At 41.9% G+C, this 26,402-nt stretch overlaps 4 protein-coding genes across 4 annotated transcripts; 3 read left to right on the top strand and 1 right to left on the bottom strand.

Moving 5' to 3' along the window:
* The first annotated feature begins 218 nt into the window (after positions 1–218).
* Positions 219–7,308, top strand: zgc:66427 (uncharacterized protein LOC406256 homolog). Its single transcript, XM_068731615.1, has 5 exons — positions 219–1,094; positions 2,441–2,536; positions 2,687–2,792; positions 4,324–4,425; positions 4,693–7,308. Exons 1-4 carry the CDS (start codon positions 557–559, stop codon positions 4,379–4,381), a joined length of 798 nt encoding a protein of 265 aa, XP_068587716.1. The 5' UTR covers positions 219–556; the 3' UTR covers positions 4,382–4,425; positions 4,693–7,308.
* Positions 7,309–8,359: 1,051 nt separating this feature from the next.
* LOC137888271 (protein lifeguard 1-like) lies at positions 8,360–11,797 on the top strand. The gene is made up of 6 exons (XM_068731635.1): positions 8,360–8,579; positions 9,462–9,745; positions 10,109–10,309; positions 10,902–11,030; positions 11,152–11,295; positions 11,542–11,797. The coding sequence occupies exons 2-6, from the start codon at positions 9,473–9,475 to the stop codon at positions 11,674–11,676; spliced, it is 882 nt and encodes a 293-aa protein (XP_068587736.1). The 5' UTR covers positions 8,360–8,579; positions 9,462–9,472; the 3' UTR covers positions 11,677–11,797.
* A 460-nt stretch (positions 11,798–12,257) lies between these two features.
* On the top strand, positions 12,258–19,061 carry LOC137888281 (protein lifeguard 1-like). The gene is made up of 6 exons (XM_068731647.1): positions 12,258–12,589; positions 14,955–15,259; positions 16,086–16,274; positions 17,122–17,250; positions 17,588–17,720; positions 18,776–19,061. Exons 2-5 carry the CDS (start codon positions 14,966–14,968, stop codon positions 17,681–17,683), a joined length of 708 nt encoding a protein of 235 aa, XP_068587748.1. The 5' UTR covers positions 12,258–12,589; positions 14,955–14,965; the 3' UTR covers positions 17,684–17,720; positions 18,776–19,061.
* On the bottom strand, positions 18,942–26,203 carry parp2 (poly (ADP-ribose) polymerase 2). Its single transcript, XM_068731625.1, has 17 exons — positions 26,016–26,203; positions 25,242–25,451; positions 24,778–24,945; positions 24,552–24,622; positions 23,901–23,951; positions 23,576–23,672; positions 23,374–23,449; positions 23,178–23,280; positions 22,943–23,102; positions 22,566–22,704; positions 22,400–22,463; positions 22,151–22,285; positions 21,851–21,978; positions 21,568–21,667; positions 21,320–21,418; positions 21,005–21,129; positions 18,942–19,852 (listed from the first exon to the last, which is right to left on the bottom strand). The coding sequence occupies exons 1-17, from the start codon at positions 26,092–26,094 to the stop codon at positions 19,693–19,695; spliced, it is 1,965 nt and encodes a 654-aa protein (XP_068587726.1). The 5' UTR covers positions 26,095–26,203; the 3' UTR covers positions 18,942–19,692.
* Between the last annotated feature and the right edge of the window lie 199 nt (positions 26,204–26,402).

A 26,402-nucleotide genomic window follows, 5' to 3' on the forward strand; every position in this document is an offset into this window, starting at 1 on the left:
AAATTTGTGTGCTTTTTTTTACCGTAACTACACGTGCATGAGTGCCTACCCTCAATTCATCGAATAAAGGCAAAATTACTTCGGAAAAAAACAAAAAAAAACGTTTATTATAAAAGAAACACAGCAATTACAACACAAACATGTGAATATTTATTATTTTTTTATGTTTGTATTACAAACTACTCGGGTGAGATGGTGACGGTACCGTAACTGTGTGTGTGCGGCTCAAAAAGGAGGAAGCGAAAACGCTCTATTTCCGCTGCAGCAGCGACAAACGGGCACGTCAAAAAAAAAAGAAAGAAAGGAAAATGTGGATCGTAAGGACAAACTGAGGCGAGAGACGGACCGTCGGATGACATATATCGTGTTCGCTGAGCTCGGTTCCCAGACAGTTGGTGTTATTTAAAAGTTCGCAGACGAATATTTGACAGTTTAAGGGTCGTTTCGAGGTTAACTCGACTCCCCCCCCCCCCTCTCTTGTTCTGTGGTGGTTCGCTTTGAGGAAGCAACTCGGCTAGCCCAGCTGAATTAGCACAGTTAGCTCGTGTTTAGAGAGATGGGGACGAGAGCAAGTCGTCTGCAGGAAGAGCCGGTGCCCTCCGCTTTTGGAAAAGATGGCACAAAACGGGACTCGTACCGGCGACCCCGCTGCACCAGGCCCACCAGTCTCATGGTGGACTTCTCGGGCAGCTTCGAGGACACGGAGGCCAACCGGAGCCGTTCGGAGGAAGGCAGCGACTCGGACCTGGGACAGCATGCGGCGAGCTCCGATGGCAGCCCCGCGGACCATCACAGCATCCCCTCCAGCATCGGCCAAGCGTCACCTGTGGATGATGACAACAACAGCAGCAGCGAGGGGAAACCCGAGGAAGACGGGACTATAAGCCCGGAGCCTGCCGCGGTAGCGGAGCATCCGTCCGGAGAGGAGACAGGAGGCCGCACGCCCCACCGCACTTTTTCCGAGCGGCTGCCCGGGAATCGGCACTCTTCTGCCCGCAGCGTGGGCGCAAGATCCGCCCGGGTCCGAGGCACACACCAGCGGCCGGTGTCAGAGGCTTGGATCGGCCTTTACCGTGTCAACAACCGCCATGGCAGTAAGTCAACACATGTACACGGAGCAGTAGTATTTTCTATACGTGCAATTTGTATTTTATTTATTGTGCTGCACAAATAACACTTTTCCATCAGTAGTTTTGTATTTTACCCTGATTTTGGATTTCAAGACAGCTCACATACATGGATTACACTGAATTCTTGGATGGTGTCATAGTTCGGCAATATCATCTTACATCAATTTAAATTACTCAATATTTTGGCATAAAAAATGTGACGAAATGTGGGTTGATTGTTTCCATAAGGCAACTGATATTTAGCTGAAGACATGAGGTGACTTGTGTTCAGAGAGAAATAATATTAATATGGATATGATGGTTAAGTAGGAGGTAACTTGCAGTATTCATTGTCAACTTTACGTAGAGATAATGGGAAAACAGTATCAGAGGAAGTTAAACACGTCACTCCAGAACAGACGTTGAATGTGACTGTTTAAAAATGACACAAACGCAGATATTTAGTCTCATACAACACTATGAAATTTGCATCAAACATATCTCCCAGTGCAGCCCTCACTCGTCCCAGTCTGAAATTAAAATGGATTTACATTCCTGAACAGATAATCTCTTTTCCCGTGCTTGCATACTGACGAGAATCATCAGAGACCCTATTGTGTGAAGCAGAGCTGTGGCGTAAAACTGGAAGTGGTGACATACAAGCTGTTTCACATCACAGGAGGGCCTGTTCACGGTGACCGTCGGTGGCAAAACCGTGCAGCGTGCAAGTTGAAAACATCAAGCAACCCACCGCCTTGTTGTTTTGAAGTGCATTAAAACAGGAACTTGGGTTTGCAGGAGGAAGTGAAAAGGCCCACTTGGTCTGCAGTAGACAATAGGCGACACAGAGAAGGTGGCGAACATGACATTATGAGCCAAAGCACAACCGTGTGCTGGGTTTTCCCAGGCCAGCCCTCTAGCAAGAGTAGGGAAATGGGTCACAACTTCACATGCCCGCTCACTGTTGGCAGCAGCTCATAGATGGAGGAGGGGAATGTAGGGCAGCAAGGCTCAGTGTCTGTCCCCATCCACTCACGGCTCTGGTGGCGGCCATTCCTCCAGCCCTAGTCTCTGCAGAGCGTAGTGTATGCAGTCAAATAAAGTTTACAACTATTTTGGGTCACTTACGCACGCGGTCGCGTCATTCGCACTATCTCCGGGATAACAACGACTGATTGTGTTTCAGCCTGCTCTCTGTCGGTTTGCCAAGTCGGCCTGTGTAATCCAGATGTCCAAACATAGCACGTTGTGCGCCATGTGATGGGCACATCATCTAACGTTTCTGTCTCGCTGTGACACGCCGTGTTAATCTCGGTGCTTTTGTCCCTCAGATATCCGCTGTCCTTTCTGCTCGAAGCCCTTCCCGGGGGGTCGGATCGAGGATCACCTGTTGAGCTGCCTCACGTCTCCTCCACTACCGTACAATAGTAAGTGTCCTATCACAGAAATGGCCCGGTGCCTGTGTGTGTGTGTGTGTGTGTTTCTTTTTAAAGGCTGGAAAAACTCATTGTGTGTGTGTGTGTGTGTGTGTGTGTGTGTGTGTGTGTGTGTGTGTGTGTGTGTGTGTGTGTGTACAGCGGATGTGCTCAGTAAAGACAGCGGCGAGTGCTCCATCTGTCTGGAGGATCTGGTGCAGGGAGAGACCATCGCCAGGCTGGCTTGCCTCTGCGTCTACCATAAGAGGTAAAAGAAGAAAGTTCAGTTGGTGTATTTGCATTCAAATAAAATGCAGATGTATACAAATGTAAAGAGGAGAGCGTTTCATGCAAATTAGTAAGGGCCCCACCATTTACAAAACACCCAGTTTGGATCGTGTCATGGTTTTGAGTCACAGATCGGTTCAGCAGAAAAGCAAAAGCAAATATAATACATGCATATGGGGTAAGGATTTTCAAAAATAGGGAATATGCACATATCAATGCACATTCCTGATTGTTAGAGAGCCATTGTCCTTTCACACAATGCGTCAACAACCGAAGCCGAGTTAAGAATCATTATCATTATTGAACGTGAGATAAAATGAATACATGCCGTCGGTATAAGAGCAAGAATCTGTTTACTTCATGCAGCAAAAGAAAAGATAAGCACTTTGTGTGCGTCTGTCCTCTTAACTGTTTATTTAACAAGTGAATTATGTGAATATTTGCTTTCACAACTGATAACGGCGTCATTATTACATTTTAATGAGACGCTCTCACAGATTTCTGCTTTGAAACGTCTAGTTGAAAGAAGGGACCATGACGTTGTTTAAGAGCCACCAGTGTTTGTGCACGTTTCAGCCCGTTTACTGCTGCAGTAATCGGCCTTTTCAAAGCATGCTGTAACGTTTTTCCCCCAACTTTTAAGGAGTCATTGGTTTCCCCGTAATTTCAGTACAGTATGAGATCCGACCTGTTGAGACTTGAACATTTCCAGAGATTAGGTGTTCCGTCACAGGGAAGGTCCTGTCTGCTCTTTTGTTTCCCAATCTTGTGTTCAAGCAGTAAAGTGCTGATCCGTGACGGATAACCAGCAGAGAGAAGAAAGCAAACATTGATCTCAGATAAAACACACGTTTATCTTTTTGTTTTAGTCATAAATTATATAAACTGTCAGCTTTGTGCCACAGTTTGTAGGTGTGGCTGTTTGGCTGTGTAATCTAATTCTGGTCCACCCAGTAGAGCAACTGATATTTAGAAGAAAGAAGAAGAAAAAAAATGGAATTTTAGAATGTTCACACCCTTTACGCAAGGAAAGTTATTTCTAACGAAAATCAAATGTTATTGCAAGGAGCAACCCTACACTTTTCTGACTTTTTTCACGATAAGTTTATTAATCATTTGGTCCATAAAATGTCAGAAAAGGTGAAACAATGGCTTAAAAACCTCAGAAAGATTGAGGCAATATCTTCAAATTGCTCGTTTTCTTTCGACCAACCGTTTAAAACTTAAAGCTGCTGCTTTAATTATCACACAAGGGAGAGAAAATGGAGCAAATTGTCACGATTTTAGAGGCTACGACTATTAATATTTAGAATTATTCCTTGAAAATGCACTTAAACGTTTAATGGGAAATCAAAATCGTTTCAGATTAAGTTGTCTGTCCTTCTACTCTTTTGTTTCAGCTCTCTGTTAGTGATTGAGGCAGATACAAGTAAACAGTAGCTCACTCTGCATCTTCTCTCTGGTCTCCTAATCCAAATGTTTTGTGTCTTTGCTGTTCTTTCTCCCTGTAGCTGCATTGATTCCTGGTCCAAGGTGAAACCCTGCTGCCCTGAGCATCCCTTTGATTGACTCGTGGGTCACATGTATTCTGCACAGTGACCAACCCGACTCAGGTACGGAAGACTGTAAAGGCTCACTAAACGACCATGACGTCCAGTTAACGGGTTCCTCAATACTCACGATATTTTTTACGTTTTTAGACGGCTTACTTTGAGAAAACAACCATTTTTCAAGCTTCTTAAATGTAAAATGTCTGAACACAAATCATCTAATGTGACATTGAGTTCAGCGTAGCCCTGTTGCAGACTATAATTGAATACAATCATTACAGTATGCATGACTTTGTCTCATGTCCACTCTGTCCTTTTCCTTCCTTACAGGAGACTACACTGAATCCCAATGAGGTCCCATTTAAAAATGTGTAACTGAACAAATAAAAGCCAGCTGTCTCTCTGACGCAAACCTATATTTTTGAGCGGGCAACACGCGATCCTAAGAAGAGGCTCCAGTTAGCGACGCCCGACACCCCCCCCCCCCGTTTGGACCGGTCCATTTTGAACCTGGTCTAGACCATTTCAAGCCAAACAGTAAAATCTCTGGTCGAGACTCTTGTTGGAACACAAGTGGAGATGGTTTCCTTTCTATGTTTCGGAATCCGCGGAACATATAAAAAAAAAAAATATATATATATATATATATATATATCATTTTTTCATACAGCATTTTCATCCCCGGAACGATGGAACTTTCCCCTCAATGATCTTGAACTTGGAGATAAACACAAAAAACAAAAAGTCAAAACTGTGACTCTGCATCCTCTCCTGTGTGGTGTAACGGGATCGGTCATTTTATCTTATATTCAAGTATTTTGCAGAACGAGTATTGTTCCGTGTCATGCATTGGATGAATGTTTTCTTTCCTCGGCGAACCCCAAAATGAACCAACCTCGTACCAAAAGCATGAACTGTAACCACGTTGCTTTATTTTCAACCAGCTGGAGGTTGAGGGCTTGTTTTTGGTGAATGGGGGCAGCCGTTGCTCAGTGTTTTCTTTCTTTTTTTTTTCTATTACATGTAAACATTTCAGGGGAAGTTTTGGGGGCTAATTGGTTTTTTTTTTGAGTGGGTCAGTTTTGTTTGGTAGGTGGTTAGTTGGCGCTGAGTTTAATGTGCTGCTACTTGCTGAGTGTTTAGGGCGGTTGTAGGTATTTTATAGGGCCGTAGTAGTGATGGTGTTGGCACCAGTTTGAGCACTTTTGTCCTTCAAGGCTGATTTTATTTTTTCACATAAGGTCTGGGAGGTGTGTGTGTGTGTGTGTGTGTGTGTGTGTGTGTGTGTGTGTGTGTGTGTGTGTGTGTGTGTGTGTGTGTGTGTGTGTGTGTGTACTGTAAATTGCCCTGACGTCTGCTTGGTCAAGCGGGTTACCTTTTTTTAAAATTTTGAATGCTAGTTTTTAAGTACAGTTACGCTGGCAAACATCCTGCTACACGAGGCATTGGTACGCAACGTTCCCGTTGTATTTTAAATGCAGGTTGTTTTTTGGGAGTCCCCCCCCCCCCCCCCCCGTCTCCCTCCTCATGCTCAAACACTCTCGAGGGGTGCAGTAGAGATTTTTGGGCCAGATCCCCAGCGACAGTTCTGCCATCTGGTTTGATTAATGCCAGATTGAGGAGGGCTAACGGGACGGACGGGTCGAGGGATGCATTTTTGGGGCATGTTTGCACCATGTGGCATCTGCCTCTCTCCCCAACACTGGAGGCAATGGACAGCTGATGTTTTAATTATTACATAACCAGCCCCCACCGCTTTCCCCCCCCCTTTTTTTTTTTTTTTTTACAATAAATAGGATTTTTAGATATTATATCATCACATTATGATCATTGCTAAATGTGTTCAATGGCTTTCCCTTTTGCCTTTTGTGTGTGTGTGTTGATTGCCTTTGCCTGGTGAAGGGGTTCTTGTGCGAGCCGGTGTTTGTAGTGTTTTTAGGGTTGAAACGAGGCCCAGCAGTAAGGTTGCTCAACAGATGCTCTCTGATGCAGCTCGCTCACAGAGAGAGGGGGAAAGGACAAAAACATGAATTGATTGCTTTTGCCGTCTGTTCCGTGTGTTTTAAATCTATGAGATCACAAGTGGTATGGATCAGTTTAGGGGTCAGCCCGGTGCACAGGTTTCCTACTGGCTAGTTTGTTCACCCCAGCCTCTCTTTTTCTTTTTTTTTTTCTTTTTCTCTCTGGTATTCTGCAGTCTGAGGTGCTACGACTTCTCTGGCCACTAGAGGGCAGCCCTGTGCATGTGTTCCTTTTGTATTGGAGAGATAAAATAATAATGCCAAAAGTCTGTCTGTGAATCTGGGGGCATTGTGTGAGAGAGTGTGGAGATCATTAGATGTTACATTTGTTGTGGTGATAAGTTATGATGTTGTATACTTTGGCTGGGAGGTGTGTGTGTGTGTGTGTGTGTGTGTGTGTGTGTGGGGGGGGGGGGGGGGGGGGGGGGTTGTCGATAAAGACGAGACAATCTAAAACCCCACTTTACTCTCTTTACTTCTTACCCCCTCTAAGCTGTGTGGTGCAATACCTCAATCATTACCAATGCTAACTAAGCGCTCTGTGTGTAAACTAGCTCCTCTCCAACCAAGACGGTATTTTGTATAAATGTCCCTAAATCCTTGGTTTCGATCTGCAGGGCACTGACCCCCCCCCCCCCCCCCCCCGTCTGCCCTGTGCTTTTGAAGTCGATGTATTAGATGAGAATGTTTTTCAAAGAGTCACCACAGCGGTATCTGCACCTCCCAAGATATGGACAATCTGCCTTTTACTCTGGTATAAAAAAAACAAATTGAATTTTATTTATTAAATTGTAAATATGTAATGCAATTCAAACAAATGGCTTGGTCTTTGTCTGTTCAATATACTGTTTCTAAAGCTCCAATCTTTTGTATGTCTCAGAAATTGTTTTTATATGTATTTTTTACAATAAATATGTGTGAGAGATGTTTTGTGAACGTCCGTTTTGTGTTTTTAAGTGTCAATGATGTTGGTTTTTTTTGTGGTTGTTCGTCCCGTTCAGTGAGACCTAAAAACAGGACAGACTCGTCCTGAAGAGATTTATTTTAATAAGAATTTAAAGCGGGAATCTCAGAGATGGAGCTATGAACATAATTCTGGCGCTACAACGCCAACAGTAGCTGCACTTTGGCGGGTTTTTTTCCTGTTCGCGGGAAGTTGAAAAATGTTCAACTTTGGGTAAAATGCTGCATTTGTCACAATCACTTTTAAACCAAGCCGTCCAATCACAGTGGAGGAGGGGCCGGACAAATAGCCTACCCCCACAGTATGTTGTGGTCTTATGTTAAGCTCTTGTTTTCAATGTGGTCTTTACGGTGTCCTCGTGTCTGGAGCAGTGGACCAAACGTATTCCCGTTCTGGGATAATATCATTTATCTGATTCGGGAGATGTTTCCTCGGCTACAAAACCTCTTTAGCCACATCCTCTCCCTTCGTACTTTATCCAGAGCAAGTACTCGACATTGTACCGACATTTTTACTTCCTTTCACATATATTCTGTATCTTAGCAAAGCAACCGTACGCTACCAAAGCTCTCCGCTGCAAAAACGACAGGAGAAAAACCCTTCTGGTGGACACAGCAAATGGACCAGGACTGCCACTTTAAACTACATCAATACTGACTCAAATCTCTCTAAATAACTATGTTTAAAAGAACAGTTTGTTTTATTTAGTAATTGACAAACTTGGAACATCTTCAGGTATTAGTTCTTTCCTCCCTCTATTAATAGTGAAATGTTCTGCATATTAAACTGTACAGATACAGTCAATGTGAGCTTTATTTCTGTTACTGCTGCAACGAATGATACATTTCATTATCTTTCAAATCTGATTATTTTTTCATCGTTTTGTCTATAAAATGTCAGAAAGCTGAATGAGTCTCATAACATATGTTAATTGTACTCCAGTGTGGACAGTCATGTTTGGTTGTGGACCCTGTGTTACTGACATGGGGACCCCTGGAAGTCCCCACACCCCACTTTTGACCGCCTCTGACCAACTGTGACGCAACAGTGGAGTTTTCAACTTTGCAGTCCTCGCAGACTGGTTTTTTCTTTTTCTTTTGTACTTCATGCCGTTAGGAAGTGACACTACACCACAGGTTGGGAGGATAAATGACGGCGAGGTTTACTTTGTGTCGTCTCCTCCTCACTCAGCACGGCGTGGCGTCAGACACAACTATAACTCAGCAGAAAAGGTCAGCAGAACATTCATTTTACTCTCTATTATCTTGTCTTAACTTGTTAAAAGCAATACCTTCTGTTTACGCTGCTGCATGATTTATGTGCTTGTAGTATTTACTGGTACTGTCGGTTAGATAATAACCCTTTAAAGGGTCTGTTTACTCTATTTTGCCATTTACCCTCTACTATTATTTATTCATGCGTGTACTGATACTCATGCAGTCTCCTCTAAAAACCTGCCCAAAAAACCCCCAAACACTTGACTGTTGATACATCAGATTTCCTTTGTGTGATTTTGGGGGAACTGACTGTTTTAGTTGTCTGGATTAAAAAGGAAGCAGGTGCATCAATGGCTCTTTTTTTATTTGTAGCTAATGTATTTTCTATTAATTTCAGGGGATTCAGTTTTAGATTGTCAGTTAAATAAGTTGTTATACTTGTGATAACTGTACTTTCACTTGCAAAAGAGTATTTTCGGCCATCGGTAAAGGATCTGAGTTGTTGTTAATATTATTAGAAACATCTGTGCCATAAGTCTACATGTCTGCTGTGAAACAAGGCCTATTGTCTCCTGACTATTACGTGCTGCTTTTGGAGATTGAACCTTGAATGAAATCTCGGGACGTTTGCGGGATATGATGACTGCTGGAAAACCCAAGACTACATGACCGTCCTAAACCTAAATAACATGACACAACACTTGTATTTCCCACCATGTGACATTATAGTTTCACTTCCTAATGTTTACATTCTTGGGCAACACAAAGTCAGAAGCCCTGTATGAGCTCACGGGCAGATGTTTGACTCAAATAAGACAACAGAGATAGACAGGAGATGCCATCTCTGCTGTTTTGTTGATCTTTTTATTTGACTGAACCTCTGTGTTTGACCCACAGCTTCCTCCAGAATGTCCGATAAAGAGACGCAGGACGCTCCTGGTTATGATGAGTCCTCACCACCACCACCGTTATACTCCTACGAAGGACAGCAACCTCCACCCTACTCTGCAGCCCCGGCAATGTGTCCTCCACCCAAAGTGGAGACCACTTGCATCTATCAGCCTACAACTGGGTACGAGTCTTTCCGGGACATCTGCCCAGAGGCCTCGTCGGACACAACTCCACTGATAGCCTCATCTTCTTTTGACGACAAGACAGTGAGAAGAGCGTTTGTCAGAAAGGTTTGTACGACTCGCTATGGACACGTCTTCCTACACCATGTTTTTCCAGACCTGTTTTCGGGATCCTCCTAAGGAGACGCACAAGATTTTTGCGACACAAAACTGGACACTGCAAAGCATGTTAAAGCACACGAGGTTCTGGACAGCTAGGTCAGATGCTGTGCCTGCTGAATAATCCAACAATCTCTCTTAATAAAACTTAAATGAATGCTTGAAAATATATATTTTTTGAATCCATAAATGGTCACATATCAGTGTTAAAATAAAAGCTTTTATAAGAAAACTTTTAAATACACCGTTAGGATCAGTCGTGCAGAATATTTAGTTTTTATAACGGCTTGTTCTTCGTCGTTCCCCGCGCAGGTGTTCAGCATCCTGACTCTCCAGCTGCTGTTCACCTTCAGTGTGGTGTGTGTGTTCACCTTCTCCAGCGTGGTCAAAGAGGCGGTGCAGACCAACCTGGGGGCCTACCTCAGCTCCATCATCATCTTCATCGTGGTCGCCACGGCCCTCAGCTGCTGCAAGTCCTTCAGTCGCCGTCACCCCTGGAACATCGTGGGATTGGTGGGTTACCAATACAGGAGCGTGAAAACCCCAAATATCTAATTGGGAAAATGTATTTCACTCATTATAGATACTGTCACCTCAACTATATGTGGCTTAATAAAGTAGAAGTAAAAGTTATACATCTAATAACTAAAAAAGGTAAATTAGAAAATACAGTATATTCCAGTACGGTAAAGACATTAAAGTAAAGATAAAACATTTTGGCAAATCTTTTATTCACTCCTTGTTTCGTCTCAACTTTTCTTAACATTTAAATCGTCTCTGAGAAACTGGTACATTTTTTATTGTTTCCAAATGAAAACCTCAGTTTCCTCCAAAGCGGTTGAGATTTCGTTGGCATTTGAAATTAGGACAGGCTCTTCCTCTATTGTAAAGGTTAAATACACAACGCAGACCACAGCACAAACGCTGTAAGGGTTAGGTGGGCATGCAAGTTTTTCATTAAGGTCTAAAAAAGCTATGATTATTTAAAGGTATAAACAATCTGGACCCGTTTCTGTTTGAAGCAGTTAAACGTGAAACTATAGCAAAAAAGAACTTTCTCTGAAGGGATTGGAGGTGGTTAATACATAGAATTGTGTGTCTACAGGTTGTGGTCACCCTGAGCTTGTCATACATGGTGGGAACCATCGCCTCCTTCCACGACACCACCGCTGTCGTCATCACAATGGGAGCAACCGTGGCCATTTCTGTGGCAATCATTGCATTCTCTGCACAGGTCAGAATGCTTCCTGTATACAGACTCAGACATCATGATCTGTGTTTATGTTGAGCAGAGCGATCTGCAGACTTTTCAGTTGCCCCACATAACTGTTTTTTTTTTACCGTGTTGTTTGCAGACTCGTTATGATTTCACTATTTGGTACGGTGTTCTGCTGATTCTGGTTGTGGACGTGTTCATGTTTGGGTTCTTCTGCACCTTCTACTACTCCTACGTCAGTGAAGTCGCCTATGGATGTCTGGGTGCTCTGCTGTATTCACTGGTACGGGACAAAAGAACAACAGTTTTCAGAGAATTGATTTGAATATATGACTGTCAAAGTCCGCAATGTAAAACAATGATGACAGGCCCTTTTTATTGCCGATGTTTTCATAGTGCACCAATGTTACTCATAACTTTAACAATGGATCTGTTCCATTCAAGTGAACAATACCAAGATCATGTCATTAATTCCCATTAGTTATCTGGTGGTGCTCTCTCACCCTGTCCTATCTCTTCCTCCCCTCAGTTCCTGATGGTGGACTGTCAGCTGATGATGGGGATGATGAGCTACCGTCTGGATCCAGAGGAATACATCAACGCTGCTCTTACTATCTACCTGGACATAGTCCTCATCTTCCTCTACCTGCTGGGGAGGAGATGAAACTAAAAAACATTTACACACACAGACACTCCAAACTGTATAAAGACAATGTCCTTATTATCTATTTACTGTAACTCCTGTATTAACTCACAATGCTACATAAACAAAAATATACATGAAATATTGTTGTACTGTATTTGTTGTTCACCTGTACAGAATTGTGACCCGACAATTATAGAAACTAATGAAAGCATTAAATTTCTGTTTATTCGGCATTGATGAGACACATTCAATAGAATTTAGGTAATTATTCCGTAGAAATGCTCACGTCAAACCTGCATGAAAACTTCCAAATCATTACATTGTGTTGTTAAAAGTCAGATGCTGATAATCCAAAAGATCCATGAGGCCATCTGTGTTTCCTACAGCACCAAAGCAGAGACATAACTGAACACAATGCAGCTCACACTGGTTTTAGGTCGATTGTGATATAAAGCAGCAGGAACAAAAAGTGTTGAGCACATTTTCTCGGATCCCTGTTGTTACCATTAAGGTTCACTTTCAGTTTGACTTCATGAAACAAGTCCGGTATGTGGGTCAATGATTTACAGGTCTGGAAACAGGCTTTACGGGAAATACTGCAATTACACTTTCTGCCTGTCAAAAGCTGGCAGCAAACATTTTCAGGACAAACGCAGCTTAGATAATGTGTCTTAAACTGTCTCGCTTTGGTTTTGTACTGATCGGGACAAGTGACCACCCCTGATTCACATCTAACCGAGTGAAACGATGGTGAACTTTGCAGTTTCCGTCAGGGAATTTTTTTTTTTGTATTTCACTTCATGGCATCAGGAAGTGAAACTCACCACACCACAGGTTGCGAGAATAACTGACACCAATCAACATGTGAGCTTTTGTTTTGTGTCGTCTCCTCCTCACACGGGTGTCAGACAACTGTAATCCATCAGAAAAGGTAAAAACACTCACTTTACTTTTATTGTGTATTACTGACTCGTTCTGCGTGTCAAGTTAACACAAATATCCTGCTTTTTACTCTGCTTTTTATTGACTTATTTATTGGTACTTTTAACAAGACAACAAATGTTAACAGTTCATAATCCTACTAAGCACGTGTTCACTCAGGTCACAACACATTGATTTAGCCGGTTACTAACTGCAGCAAATGATCTTTTAAACTCATTTAACTGTATTCATTTGAGTTAATTAGTCAGAGGAAGAAGAAGAAATACGTCTGTTTTCACTGTGGAGCTCTACGGCTCTGAGCATGTAAATGTGAAATGCTCAAAAACAGTTACCAGTTCATCCAAATATGTTTTTGTAAAGTGAGGTAGATCTACATAACATCACTGATATCTCTGTGTGATATACGTGTCAGTCCAGCGTTTCAGTTTATTTGCTATTAATCGAGGTGTACACATGACACAAGCTTCTTCTTCTTTGGTTTTAAAGGGCAGCTGGCATCCAAAATGTTGCATTTCTGCCAACAACTGGATTTAAACTAAAATCTCCACTTAATAAAAAAATCTATTTCCCACTCTGCTGTAACATCTCTACTTCCCATGACCCTAAAAACTTCCCCAGAAATTCCAACAAACAGAAATCCCTTGCTGCATCTCTAAAAAGGGAATCTTATTTCTACTCCAGTGGTGGTTAATTAACTTTGTTTTCCTTACAAAAGCAGAATTCCTCATGCTTCCTGACCGTCTTTGTTCTCCTTATAGCTTCTTGTCCCACCTTGCCTTACCTTCTTCCTCGTGCTTATGTCTTTTCTTATATAACCCTGAATATTTCCTTTACTCTCTCTGGACAGTGAGCCTCCCACGCCTCATGATTCACTTTGTAAGGAGGACACTCTGGCTCTTTCTCACAGTTTCCTTCCCAGTCAGTCTCCCCACATTTACCACGTGTGGTGAAATCCCTCCTACACACTAACAGACGAAACTTCCAACAGCTCTGACATCGTAGCGGTTTGGGAACATACGGCCTTTTTATTTGGTACGACACGTTGTCCAAGATCACTCCGTCAAGAACGCCAAATCAAACTGATGCATGAGATTTAGTCTTAAACCTCTTCATTCTAAATCCTTGCATCTCTGCATGAGACTCCAACAACAACACCTTTCATTTGAGCTTTCTTGCTCAGCTACAAACCCGTCCCATCTGCCAAAATCAAGATTTAAAACATTTTCCATCTCACTATTTGACATGAACTCTGCGACTATAAAGCCGGATTGTTTCATATCAAACAGTTTAACTTCTGTCACTTCCTGTCACTCCATCTTGATGCAAAGCTCCACATCCAGCCGTTTCTTTCACAGCCCGAATCTTCACTCCAACCGTGAAGGTGTACTCCTCCTGTTCACTCATGAATCCATTCTCTTACTCTTCTCTGAGGTTCTCCGGCTTTTAAATTAAAATTCCTCAACATCCTCCTTCTTCCTCATATTTCTATGGCCCTCCTCTATTCTGCTCCTGAAACAAGTTTGTTGTATTGAATTTCCCGGGTTCCATTTTTTGCCTTTGTTTCAGTAAACTTTTTGTTAATAAACGGCACTTTGTCTGCACTAACCCTGCTCATCGACCTGGTTCTTCAACATCACAAGTTGTCAGATTTAAAACCACCTCATCTGCCCTTCATATGGGGTGTTAGCGCTGCATACTGATTTAAAGCCAAGTAGTTTTACTTGAACACACCTGCATGAACAGGCAATTGTTTGACTATGTATTTCAATGCATCGCTAGAGTTATAATTATCGACAAAAGATGTTTTGATGTGTCAGAGTAGGAGAACCAGACGTGCTAGTAATTAAACGAACGATCGCTCCCATTTAAATTGAATTCCCACTGTCCTAGCTTACGTGAACGTACCATGAGCAATCGTTAATGTCATTAGAAGCACCTGTGCTTTTCCACCTATGACAAGTCAAAATGTGTTCTTTGGAAAAAAAAAAAGCCTGCAGCGTTTTCAAGCTTATGAAATCTAGAGATATTTTGATCACATGAAGTTATTAAACCAAATAACATGACACTTGTATTTCCTTCCACATTTGCTGAGTATAAAAGAAGTGGCTCCACTGCTCTAGTTTTACTTCTTAAAGTAACAAACAAAACCAGAAGTAAGCCACCCTGTACATGATCATAAAACAAGTTCCAGTGTTTCACTAAATTTAACCATTCATTTCATTTCAGCTCAGACACCAAAGTTAATGAGTAATGTATACAGTATAATTCAGTAAAACAGGAACTTCTCACTTCAGCTGACTGTGTCAATCTGATAACAGAAGTTATTTGACTGAACCTCTGTGTTTGACTCACAGCTTCCTCCAGAATGTCAGATACAGCAGAGCCTCTCACATCCAGAGAGACGCAGGACGCTCCTGGTTATGATGAGTCCTCACCACCACCACCGTTATACTCCTACGAAGGACAGCAACCTCCACCCTACTCTGCAGCCCCGGCAATGTGTCCTCCACCCAAAGTGGAGACCACTTGCATCTATCAGCCTACAACTGGGTACGAGTCTTTCCGGGACATCTGCCCAGAGGCCTCGTCGGACACAACTCCACTGATAGCCTCATCTTCTTTTGACGACGAGACAGTGAGAAGAGCGTTTGTCAGAAAGGTTTGTACGACTCGCTATGGACACGTCTTCCTACACCATGTTTTTCATTCCTAAAGAAAAATGTCAGGGATGGCACAAGATCATTAACAGGATAACAAAGCAGAAAGATTATATATTTCTTCTTTTCTAGACTTTGCCCTAATCTCTGCTTTTTGCTGTAAATTATCGGATCATTTATTCTTCTCAGGCCTCTAAAGAATTCGTAAAATAAATCAATCTGAGAAGGAACATTATTTGTAGACATATACCACCTGTAAAAAGATTCTATATATAAACGTTGCTTTGTTTTCAGGGGTTGGGAACCACTGCTTTACACAAATCAGAGCCAAAAATTATAAATCGTGAAAAGCATAAATTAAGGGAGCAGGTAGAGGTTCAGCGACTGGTTTTAAGCTCATAGTAACAGAATGCATTATGGGTGAGAGACTTTTACATGACCAAGTGTCCGACCAACCCAACGCGACTTATTTAATCATTTTACCTGATTTTATTACTTGACAAATTACAACCTGTTAAAAGAAGCCGCAAAAATAGTAAAATGTTTTTGTTCAGATTGATTTTGAACCAAATCTGTGCAATACTAATAATTACATGGACATATTCATAGTTACAATATTTTCTGAATACTGCTGAGCATATTAAAGCACAAGGGCTTCCGTAGAGTGAGGTCAGATTTAGTGAATGCTGGAAATAATCCAACAATCTCTTGTAATAAAATGATTATTTTAGTGAATGTGTGGTCAAGTACAAGCTTTTACAATACTTCTACAATCTCTTTTTCTTTGCATTTTCGTTAAGTGCTTGTTCTTCGTCGTTCCCCGCGCAGGTGTTCAGCATCCTGACTTTCCAGCTGCTGTTCATCTTCGCTGTGGTGTGTGTGTTCACCTTCTCCGGAGGGGAGGCGGAGCAGACCAACCTGTGGCCCTACTTCAGCTCCATCGTCATCTTCATCGTGGTCGCCACGGCCCTCACCATGTCCTTCAGTCGATGTCAGCCCTGGAACATCGCGGGATTGGTGGGTTACCAATACAGGAGCGTAAAAACCCCAAATATCTAATTGGGAAATTAATATCACACAATACTGTCACAGATACCTATATTATAAATACACAACATAACGTTTAAAAAAAATAGACTAAAAGGACAGTTAACCGTGAGGTGAAAATATGCCATATCTTTAAAAGGAAACGTGTCTGATATGAATCAGTCACATCCTCAACAGAGAAGTGAAATATTTTTGGTCAAGTAGGCGAGCTGCTGCCTCAGCTAAATGTTTTTTTTCTGTAAAAAGAATAAGTAAAAGTATTAAATCAAATGAATCAAAAAGGCACATGAGGAAACATATTCCAGTCGAGCAAAGATATTTTAAATAGTGATGATAAATCATTTAAAGCTCTCTACATTTAAATGGGCTCCAAATGTGACCTCCGTTTCCTCTAAAGTCGTGTTCACATGCTCACAGGCTCACTGAGTCGTTGAGAGAGAATCACACAATGTAGACCACGGCACAGACACTGCTTCAGAAGTACACGCCCACAAGGCTGTGTCACTCCCTGAAGCTAACATAGGCCTTGACAGGAGCTTTCTGCTGGAACGACATGGAGCAGCCGTCTCCCTGGTGAGGAGACGTCACATCCAGTAGTGATCAAGCCTTCATGGAGATTGAATAAACACCTCCTCAGCAGACAAGGACTTCAAACTTACACAAATATGTTTTGTATTCGTGATGGTATTCTTGAAGCATGTATAAAACAGAATTTAAAAAAAAGGGTTTCTGGTAGAAGATAAAGTTTAAACTGTTTAAAGACAAAAGCTTTCTCAGATGAGGGAGGTGGTTAATACATAGAATTGTGTGTCTACAGGTTGTGGTCACTCTGAGCTTGTCATACATGGTGGGAACCATCGCCTCCTTCCACGACACCACTGATTTCGTCATCACTTTGGGAGCAACCGTGGCCATTTCTGTGGCAATCATTGTATTCTCTGCACAGGTCAGACAACCAGGCGGCACCAAAGAGCTGCATTTCTAAATGCTTCCTGTATACAGACTCAGACATCCTGATCTGTGTTTACTTTGAGCAGAGCGATCTGTTGCCGAACGTATCCGTTCTAAAGTTAAAGCCCTTGACGGAAGCTTAATCAGCAACTATGCTGAGCATTGATCATTATTTAAAGATAATTCTTGGGTTTCATCTTTTTGTATCCTGTCACAGATGCAGGGCGATAGACTCTGACGGTTGTGCTATCAGGCTGGTGTGCGATTAGGAATACAAAGAAGGTCTGAATGAAACTACAGCATGCACTAATGTGTCCCTGCGTTCTTTGCAGACTTATAATTTCACTATTTGGTACGGCGTTCTGCTGAATCTGACGGTGGACGTGATCATGTTTGGCTTCTTGCACATTCTGCTCCTTCATCACTGATGACGTCTGATGTCTGGCTGCTCTGCTGTATTCACTGGTACGGGAGAAAAGAACATGTATATATATATATATATATGTATATGATATTAACACTACTATTCAAGGGGATGTACCAAAGGGGCTTTTACAGCACTTAAAGGATCAATATCAGACAGAAATACCAGCTGTTTTTTACAGCAAAAAAAGTGTACAGCAGCGATACGTTTCATCATCAGACACGTTAAAGGCCCTGCACTCACTTATTGTGCTTCTTTAAAGGCACAGTGTTTAGACTCATGCAAAAATAATCCCTCTACAGCACTCTGCCTGTATTTTCTCTTTTCTTTTCATTTTGGCACATTTGTGGGCGTCACCCTCCATAACCAACGATCCGATCAGGTGCCCGATCGTAAGCACTCATCCAAGGCGAAGCTACGAAAATGGCCGACGCAGCGCCAAACCCCCCCCCGCAAATATAAAGAGGCAAAATGAAAAATGACGAAGCTCATTCAATAACAAGAGTGAATCTGTGATTAACTTACATTAACGAGGGCTGAAGAAAATCAAATATCACGATATGTTTATCCAAATACCTTGATAACAATATTAAGACGCTATTGTTGGGTTGATTGGAGATTTTTGATAAATAATCATCACTTATAGGTGAAGGCAAATAATAGAGAAGCTGGAACAATCTGGAAATGACATCACTAATAAAGCCTTTAAAACCAGGAAAAGACATCATGTTTGCCATATTATATTACGATGGGAGGAAGGGCCAACTGTGAATGTTTACAAACCGCAACCGTCAAACTTATTAATTGTCTATAATTGTCCTTTAGAGCAGACATTTTGTCTTGTCATAGTATTTAGGAAATGCAAAGGTATTAATAATGATGGCTCTATTCTATTCACCATGAAAGCGAGACAGCATGATCACTACCAAGATCCTGAAACCGGAGGAGCGAATTGGAATTTGGCCATTAATCATTCTATTATTTACACCTGTGCTTTTATTATTCACTGCTGTGACAAATGTCAAAATGTGTCATTAATTCCCATTAGTTATCTGGTGGTGCTCTCTCACCCTGTCCTATCGCTTCCTCCCCTCAGGTCCTGATGCTGGACTGTCAGCTGATGATGGGGATGATGAGCTACCGTCTGGATCCAGAGGAATACATCAACGCTGCTCTTACTATCTACCTGGACATAGTCCTCATCTTCCTCTAAACTAAAACACATTCACACACACAGACGGACTGACACTCCCAACTCTAACCACGATGAAAATGTCTTTATTATTATTATGTATGTACTGTAACTCCTGTATTAACTGAAAATATCAAACAATTATTTTTTTTGGTCTTTTTACATAAACAAAAACCCAATCCAAAAACAATGGTTGTACTGTATTTGTTGTTTCAGCTGTACAGACATGTGTCCCTACTATTATAGAATCAAATGAAAGCATTGCATTTCTGTTTTTTCGGCACATTCAATAGCATTCAGGTAATCATTCAGTAGAAAAGCTCACGTCAAACCTGCATAAAGAACTCCTCCATCGTTACGTTGTGGGATTAAAAGTCAGACGCTGAGAATCCAAAAGATCCACAAGGCCATTGGTCTTTCATACAGCGCCGAAGCAGAGACCGAGATGAACACAATACGGCTCACACTGATATGAAGACGAATGTGAGAAAAAGCAGCATGAACAACATCTTTACTTTACCTTCACCAAAGTTCATAGTACAAACCGAGCAATATTCAGAAAGTATTTGACAGGTCCGACGTCATGTTCTGACTCAAAAAGACGCAGCATTGTATATTAACAAAAGAAATCACTGTAGAAAAATGTAGTTTTGTTGGTGTTCTCATTTTACTTGAGTGAGCTGCATAAACGTTCAATGGTTTTGTCAGAAAACAGAGACAGAAGCCACATCCTAGAACCAGAATCTAACTGTACATGAAGAAAGAGTTGAGTCATATACCGTCGCTGCTTTGTGGGGAGAAAAGCGCATCCATACCGCGTCTCACCACAGCGAAGAGTAGTTGAACTTGACCTTCAGCAGGTACCTCATGCGAGTCTGGGCCGGGTTGTAAACGATGAACTCGTTGTACAGGAGGGAGTAACAGCGTTTTTTACCCACACCCGTCTTCACCGCCGGTCCCATGGGCACCGTCACACCATCGCTGAGAGAGAAGAGAGGAACTCATGTTAAATATATTCACAGAGAGCAGTCCTTACTAACGATTGGTTTTTTATTATTGATTTATTTGCCACTTATTTTCTCTATTAGTTGATTAATCATTGGGTCCAAAAAGTGGCGAGAAAAAAAAAAAAATTCACAGAAGTCGTCTTCAAACGTTCTGCTTTCAATCCTCAGTTGAAAACCAAAAAATATTCAGTTTACAATCGTAGAAGACAAAATAAACACATTGGAGAAGCTGGAATTCAAAGATTTTGGTAATGACTGACTATCACTTATTCATTTCCCATCAATCGCTTAATCGTTACAGCTCTTTTGTAGATAATGGGCTAAAACTAGCAAATAACTATTAATTTAATTTTCAATTAATCTGACAATTATTAATTGTTTGGTCTTGAACAGAAAACAATGAAAAATGCCTGTACAGCACAAAGCTGTCATCAAATTACTTAAAAATGACCAAAAAAATCGAAATAGTTGCCCATTAATTATGTTATAAGAGGTTAAAATGAGCTTTCATTCATTTGAAGGTAAGGTCTCATTATGTACGTAGCCAATTCCACTTCAATATTGTTTACTAATCACTTCATCTCCAGCTAAAACATAAAACACGACCAGTATTCTCTGTAGAGGTTGGTCAGATTTGGATTTGAGCGATGGCACTCGAGGGAATCGGCGGTATGTTTTATGCTCAGATCACTGTATCTTTCAGACGGAAAGATACGAAGAGACGAGGCAGCGGAGCGGAAGAGAAGGCAGAACTAATGAGAGTGAAACGAGGTCGGTGCATCAGTGTCTGAGTCACCAGAGTTCAGCAGTCAGACTTTCATTTCAGTGGTTTTACCCCATGTTTCTGAGCAAAACCACCAGACGTTTCTATGAAGTGCTTGAAAATGACCTTAAACAAATAGTCCTGCGTAGATTAAATAAACAGTTTACGTCGTCTAGCCAAGCACTGAGAGGATACTGACAGATTATTGATGATATTAGAAATACTATTCTCTGTGCTCATCAACCTGCATTCTTTCTTTGCAATTAACAAACTCCCACATATTGTCATGATTTGTGTTGTGCAGCAGAAAGCACACTTAAACCCGTGTTTGTCCCGTGTGAAAGTGGAATGAGAGGGACTAACAGATTGACAGCGTTTTTGGGACAGGGTCCGGTCTGTCCCAGGCCCTTGGTGCTGTGTTTTCCAGCCGGCAGGTTGTTGGCCTCGTAGTCGGCATCCAGCAGCTCGTTACAGTCTCCTAGTGCAACCTGCAACCACACACACACACACACACACACACACACACACACACACACACACACACACACACACACACACACACACACACACACACAGATGTGACAAATCATGTCGTTGTTACTGTCAATACCAGTTGTCTCCCTTCATTCAAATCTGTTCTAACCACAGGATGGGACGAGCACACATGAATCAACTGACCTCGCTCAGTAGCAGCAGTCCCACATGGTTGCTCTGACTGGCGAAGCAGTAGTTGGCGCTCTTTGATGACATGTCAGCAAAGTAGATCCCTTTACCGAACTAGAAGAAAGAGAATCAGGGAGATCATTATCACTGGAATAAAGAAATATGGAATAGTTAGTAGATCATTCAAGTCCAAAATGCTCTGTTTGAGACAGACAAACAGTACATGCATGTATTTTTTTTTCGGTGCATCCATCCTACTGTACCATGTAACCAGTGACGGGGGCTTCAGGTGGGGCCACTCGGAGCCCCTGGCTGAGGATGCCGACCCAGTTAGACATGCGGGAACCGTGCCACAGCAGAGTCCTGGTAGACACACACACACACACACACACACACACACACACACACACACACACACACACACACACACACACACACACACACACACACACAGTGGTCTATACGAAAGGAACTTTGGAACGATGCAGATTTCACATTCGGTACGACCAATCTGAGGCAACAGGAACCAGCAATGGGGTGTTTTACCTGTTGTGCATCTGGGAGAGGAAGTTGTTCCTCTCACCTTCTCGGTCCACTGAGAAGATGTCGAGGACAGACATGGTGTAGTCAGAGTGGGTGGAGGCGTGAGTGGAATGTAGATACTTTTCTACCACCTTCACACAGAAAAGAGGAACGATTACGAGGGAGTGCTTTGAAAATCCTGACTGACTTGAACCCGTCAGTGCTGGCTTTTCTGATTCGACTGTTACGACACCAGTGTGTTCGTCCCGGCTGATAAGCCATGCTCTGTATCGCTGGAAGAGTTCTGAGTAGTAAAACGCTGACCGTGTACTCGTGGCTGCTGGCGTCCAGAGGCTGCATCTGACAATGGAGGGAGCAGTACTGTCTGTCCAGAGGATGTTCGTCGCCGTCTTCACTGGACTGAACCATTTTCACTGCTATCTGAATGTCACTCAGAGCCTAAAACAAGGAAATAAGAGCAAAAAATATACATAGATAACACAGTATGGACCACAGATTTAAGAGAAGACACAAACAGACCACGTTGATTATTATAGTGTCTCTCTCCTTTACCTCCAAAAGTGAAATTTTTTCCTTAAGCTCATCTTCTGTACGAATAATTGGCGGAGTTTTCAACCTGGAGAATCACATCTTTTAGTTACGTGAACACAGAGATCGACATCAAATTGCTCAACAGCATCAGTGAAACTCTCCGACTGCTCCGCCACAGTTTCTCTACCCGAAGTCGTGAGGGATGCGGGTGTAGAACTGGTTGCATGCTTCCAGCAGCTCACGAGCGTTGCTCTTCTTCTTCAAACACTCCTCGATCTTCTTCAGTGCGATGTAGCCCGCGCGGATCTGCTCCGAGGTCAGCTTGCCTGCAAGGTAGGAGGACAAATACTGAATTTGAAATATACGAAACACAAACAAGGAAAGGTTTGAAAAACACTTGTTTGTCACCTGTTGAATCTGCTCACATAGTCAACTAACTAGAATTAAGACTTTTTAAAATGGATTTTGGATCAAAAAGTAGCAACTTGAATACCTTAAAATGGTATATGTACTGTATACAGTTAAGTTAAATTCTGGGGATATGATTAGTAGAAAGGGACTGACCGAGAGGAGCTTTCCGGGTGTCAAACTTCATCTCCAGCACACACTCCTCCATGGCTTTGATGTCACAGATTAGCTCCAGGAGCGACTGGATCTTCACATCCAGCGTGGAGGTCTTCTTCTTCTTCTTGGGTGCAGCGTCCACCGTGGTCAGGTTCTCCTCCTGGAACAGTGACATATATCAACATACACAACGATAGAAGATGTTGAATGGATGATTAAGCTGTTGGTTCTTTGCCTTTTCGTTCGCGCTGTAGTCCATGAACACCATGTCATATTTTCCAGCTACTTTCTCAAAAGTCGCCCGGTGTTCCCACTCATTCTTGGTCTTGTCTAAAAACCTGTTGCAAAACAAAACAAGCTTCAGAATTGTACTAAACTCACATTAATGTCCGACATCCGTAAAATATTTTCTTTAAACGGCACAATCTCACTTCTTCTTGAAGAGATCTTTGGCTTTCAGCAGGTCTCCACCACAGGCTGTCAGACTGTTCTGACCCACTTTTCCCACTAAAAAAACAAAACAACCACCAAAATAGATATTTAACCAGTTAGTTCCAAACTGCAGGCTTGTGTTAAATGTCCTGCGAAAACACAAACATTCAAGCATTAAGAGTGGTGGGCACATAAACTCACCTCGGCCCCATCTCAACCACACACTGTAGGCCTTGGAGCCGTCGTCCTCCAGCAGCTGGAGCAGGTAGTATTTGTTGTTGTTGAACTGAAGATTTGTCTGAATAATAAGAGAGAGAGCGTTTGCTGGAAGCCTAAACATCTGTTCACTTTCCCACAAGTGAAAATGTGAAATACATTTTTACAGCCTTCATCGAGAAACAGAAGAGGAGCTGAATTATTAATCACACATCGCAAATAAACATTATTCTAAAACCATCAGTGTCTGAATCCCTGGTGAAATGTTTTTCAAACTATTCACACGTTTTGGTGCAATAACATATTTTACCTGATTGAGCATCATGTCGTAAACATCGTTTCCTTCACTGTAAACATGAGCCTGAAAGAGAAATTGAACAGTCACTAATATAAATGAGGGAGATTGCATTTGATCTGCCTCTTGTAAGTGGAAAAACAAAAACATATTGATCACTTAAACTTCTAATTTCTTTTCTGAAACAATAAATCAATTCTGACAATAGCTGCAGATTCATTGTCCTTTAATTGACTTATAGTTGCAGCTCTAATGTATGTGTTAGTTTGGCTGATTTATGAAAGAAAATATAGTTAATGATGATTACTCATTAAATCACAAGAGCACAAATGACAAATTACCAGTAAACGAATAAAATAATAAACTAATAAATGAGAATCCTACATTGCACATTAGCTCCTTAAGTAAACATCAATAACCACAGTAATGTTTTACTGTAGCTATTAACTGTCTATTGAGTGTTTGCTTGACCTGAGCACACAGATGTAAATTTCTTAGAAGTTGCTCTGGGTAAAACAAATCATTTAAGATGTTTTGGCTGATTTAAGTCCAGACACTTAACAGTGTAATGAAGCACACACTGTGTCACGCTCACAAGAGGAGCTGTAACTGGAGCAGCTGTCACAGGTGTCGCACCACATCTCGTGTGGACAGAGGACACTTTACCTTTCCCAGTTTGGCTTTACATTCAGAGTCCACCGGAGCTTTCCCCTTCATGACCACCGTCCTCACGACCTCTTTTCATCATGCAAAGATCAGACATAGCCCATGAATGAAGGTGCAGGCAACACCACGTATACACTCCACGATGGTTCCATTGTTACTCAGCAACTTTACAGTCCTATTTCACATTCTAACGGGATTACATAGAAGACAATAAAAGCCACTTTACCTTCACTTTTTATTTCTTCTTTGGGCATTTTCTCGGTTTTTGTCTGACTCTTGCTCTGCGCTTTCTTCCTCTTCGCTGCAGGTTGCTTCTCCGTCTCCTCCTCTTCCTCTTTAAGTTCAACTGGCTTCTCATTTTGAGCTTCTAACTCACCGGCCTCGTTCAAACTCTCTGAGCAAAAGGAGGCAACAGAAGAAACATTTTTAATACCTTCAGTAATTTAGATTTGAAAATGTACAAATATATAAAGAAAAATGTAAAGTTTATGGAATATGTCTACTACTACTACTACTACTACTACTACAACATAAAGATATTAGTTCGTGAGAATGTAATATAAAAGCAGTTAAGGAAATGTGAATGAATGGTAATTTATTAATTTGTGTTTTTTGGACACTCTGAGAAAACTATAAGACACTGAAAAATCCAAGAACATTCCAGACAGATATGACGTTACTCACACATACCTGGTTTTACAGTCTGAGAGCGAATCTTCCTCTTGTACCTGGTGACGGGATTAATCTGGAACATCTTCTTCAGGTCGACCTCGTAGCTCGTCCCAGAGCCCAGAGACAGAGTGACGGACGTGTTTCCTGAAGAGACGGCCGCGTCCAACAGGGCGCAGTCTGCAGCCGAGTAGGGTTCCCACTGTCCTTCATCTCCTTTCCACTGCCACACTGCCACACACACACACACACACACACACACACACACACACACACACACACACACATCATTTTAATAGGAGCACAAATAAACAACTATTATACAACAGTTTAATCATTTTACTTTAACACTTATGTGTTGTATGTGTGAGATGCATTGACTAAAAAGGCTCGACCTGATATTCTAATATGTTGGACAAATACATATCAGTGAATCAGCTGATTCAACTGCACCACAAACTACAGCCTCCAAAATGACAACAAAGTTGAATCAACATCCCCCTCAAACGACACTTTATAACATTATATTATTATATTACATGATATGGTTTATTGCAGGATTAGCTTTGTGGCATGATGGTTGACAGTGGCTGACATTAACAGGTTTTTAATAACATGCTAAATTCTTAACAGGTAAAGAAGCCACCCTGAGCTAAAACAGTAAAGCCTGCATGGACCGTAAATACATAGATTAACATATATTTCCCAGCTCTCCTCTGCCCAGACATGTCCCCAACATGACGTCAATACAGCGGCTAACGTTAGCTTCCAAACGGCTAACAGACAGGCACCAACCTGTTTTTGACAGGACTTCTTCTTCTTTAGTTTCTTGTGCACTGTGACTTTTACTTCTCGAACTTCTTGTGCGCCTCATGGTTGGTTTATGAAGATGAACTTATAGCAGTGGGTATGTGTGCAATAAGAAAAAGGATAACAAAGATGGGGGGTACAGAAAAACTTTCCCCGCCACTGTTTCCTTGCCGGGGGATGTGCCGCAAAAGATCGTTTAAGCACGAAGAAGAATCACTCCGCGGTTAAAACAAGAAACTTAGCGTGACTTTGACGCATGCGCTCTACGCAACACCCTCGTCAAAAACCCGTTACAGTTTGATACCAAAATAACACAAATAGTCCAGAATTAACCTCAACTGTTCACGCAATCCTAAAGTTAATATATGTTTT

This window comes from Cebidichthys violaceus, unplaced genomic scaffold, assembly GCF_023349555.1.
Source record: "Cebidichthys violaceus isolate CVI_PGR_0920_01 unplaced genomic scaffold, fCebVio1.0.p SCAF_104, whole genome shotgun sequence".
NCBI lineage: Eukaryota > Metazoa > Chordata > Actinopteri > Perciformes > Stichaeidae > Cebidichthys > Cebidichthys violaceus.

Bases quoted from the DNA above. Each gene is read 5' to 3' on its own strand.
- zgc:66427 (XM_068731615.1), top strand. From the start codon at position 557: ATGGGGACGAGAGCAAGTCGTCTGCAGGAAGAGCCGGTGCCCTCCGCT. The intron at 1,095-2,440 runs GTAAGTCAACAC...TTTGTCCCTCAG, and splicing joins TGTCAACAACCGCCATGGCA to ATATCCGCTGTCCTTTCTGC. The intron at 2,793-4,323 runs GTAAAAGAAGAA...TTCTCCCTGTAG, and splicing joins CTCTGCGTCTACCATAAGAG to CTGCATTGATTCCTGGTCCA.
- LOC137888271 (XM_068731635.1), top strand. From the start codon at position 9,473: ATGTCCGATAAAGAGACGCAGGACGCTCCTGGTTATGATGAGTCCTCA. The intron at 9,746-10,108 runs GTTTGTACGACT...TTCCCCGCGCAG, and splicing joins GAAGAGCGTTTGTCAGAAAG to GTGTTCAGCATCCTGACTCT. The intron at 11,296-11,541 runs GTACGGGACAAA...TCCTCCCCTCAG, and splicing joins GTGCTCTGCTGTATTCACTG to TTCCTGATGGTGGACTGTCA.
- LOC137888281 (XM_068731647.1), top strand. From the start codon at position 14,966: ATGTCAGATACAGCAGAGCCTCTCACATCCAGAGAGACGCAGGACGCT. The intron at 15,260-16,085 runs GTTTGTACGACT...TTCCCCGCGCAG, and splicing joins GAAGAGCGTTTGTCAGAAAG to GTGTTCAGCATCCTGACTTT. The intron at 16,275-17,121 runs GTGGGTTACCAA...GTGTGTCTACAG, and splicing joins CCTGGAACATCGCGGGATTG to GTTGTGGTCACTCTGAGCTT.
- parp2 (XM_068731625.1), bottom strand. From the start codon at position 26,094: ATGAGGCGCACAAGAAGTTCGAGAAGTAAAAGTCACAGTGCACAAGAA. The intron at 24,623-24,777 runs GTAAAGTGGCTT...CATGATGAAAAG, and splicing joins AGAAGAAATAAAAAGTGAAG to AGGTCGTGAGGACGGTGGTC. The intron at 21,668-21,850 runs GTAAAACACCCC...TGTGTCTACCAG, and splicing joins CTCTCCCAGATGCACAACAG to GACTCTGCTGTGGCACGGTT.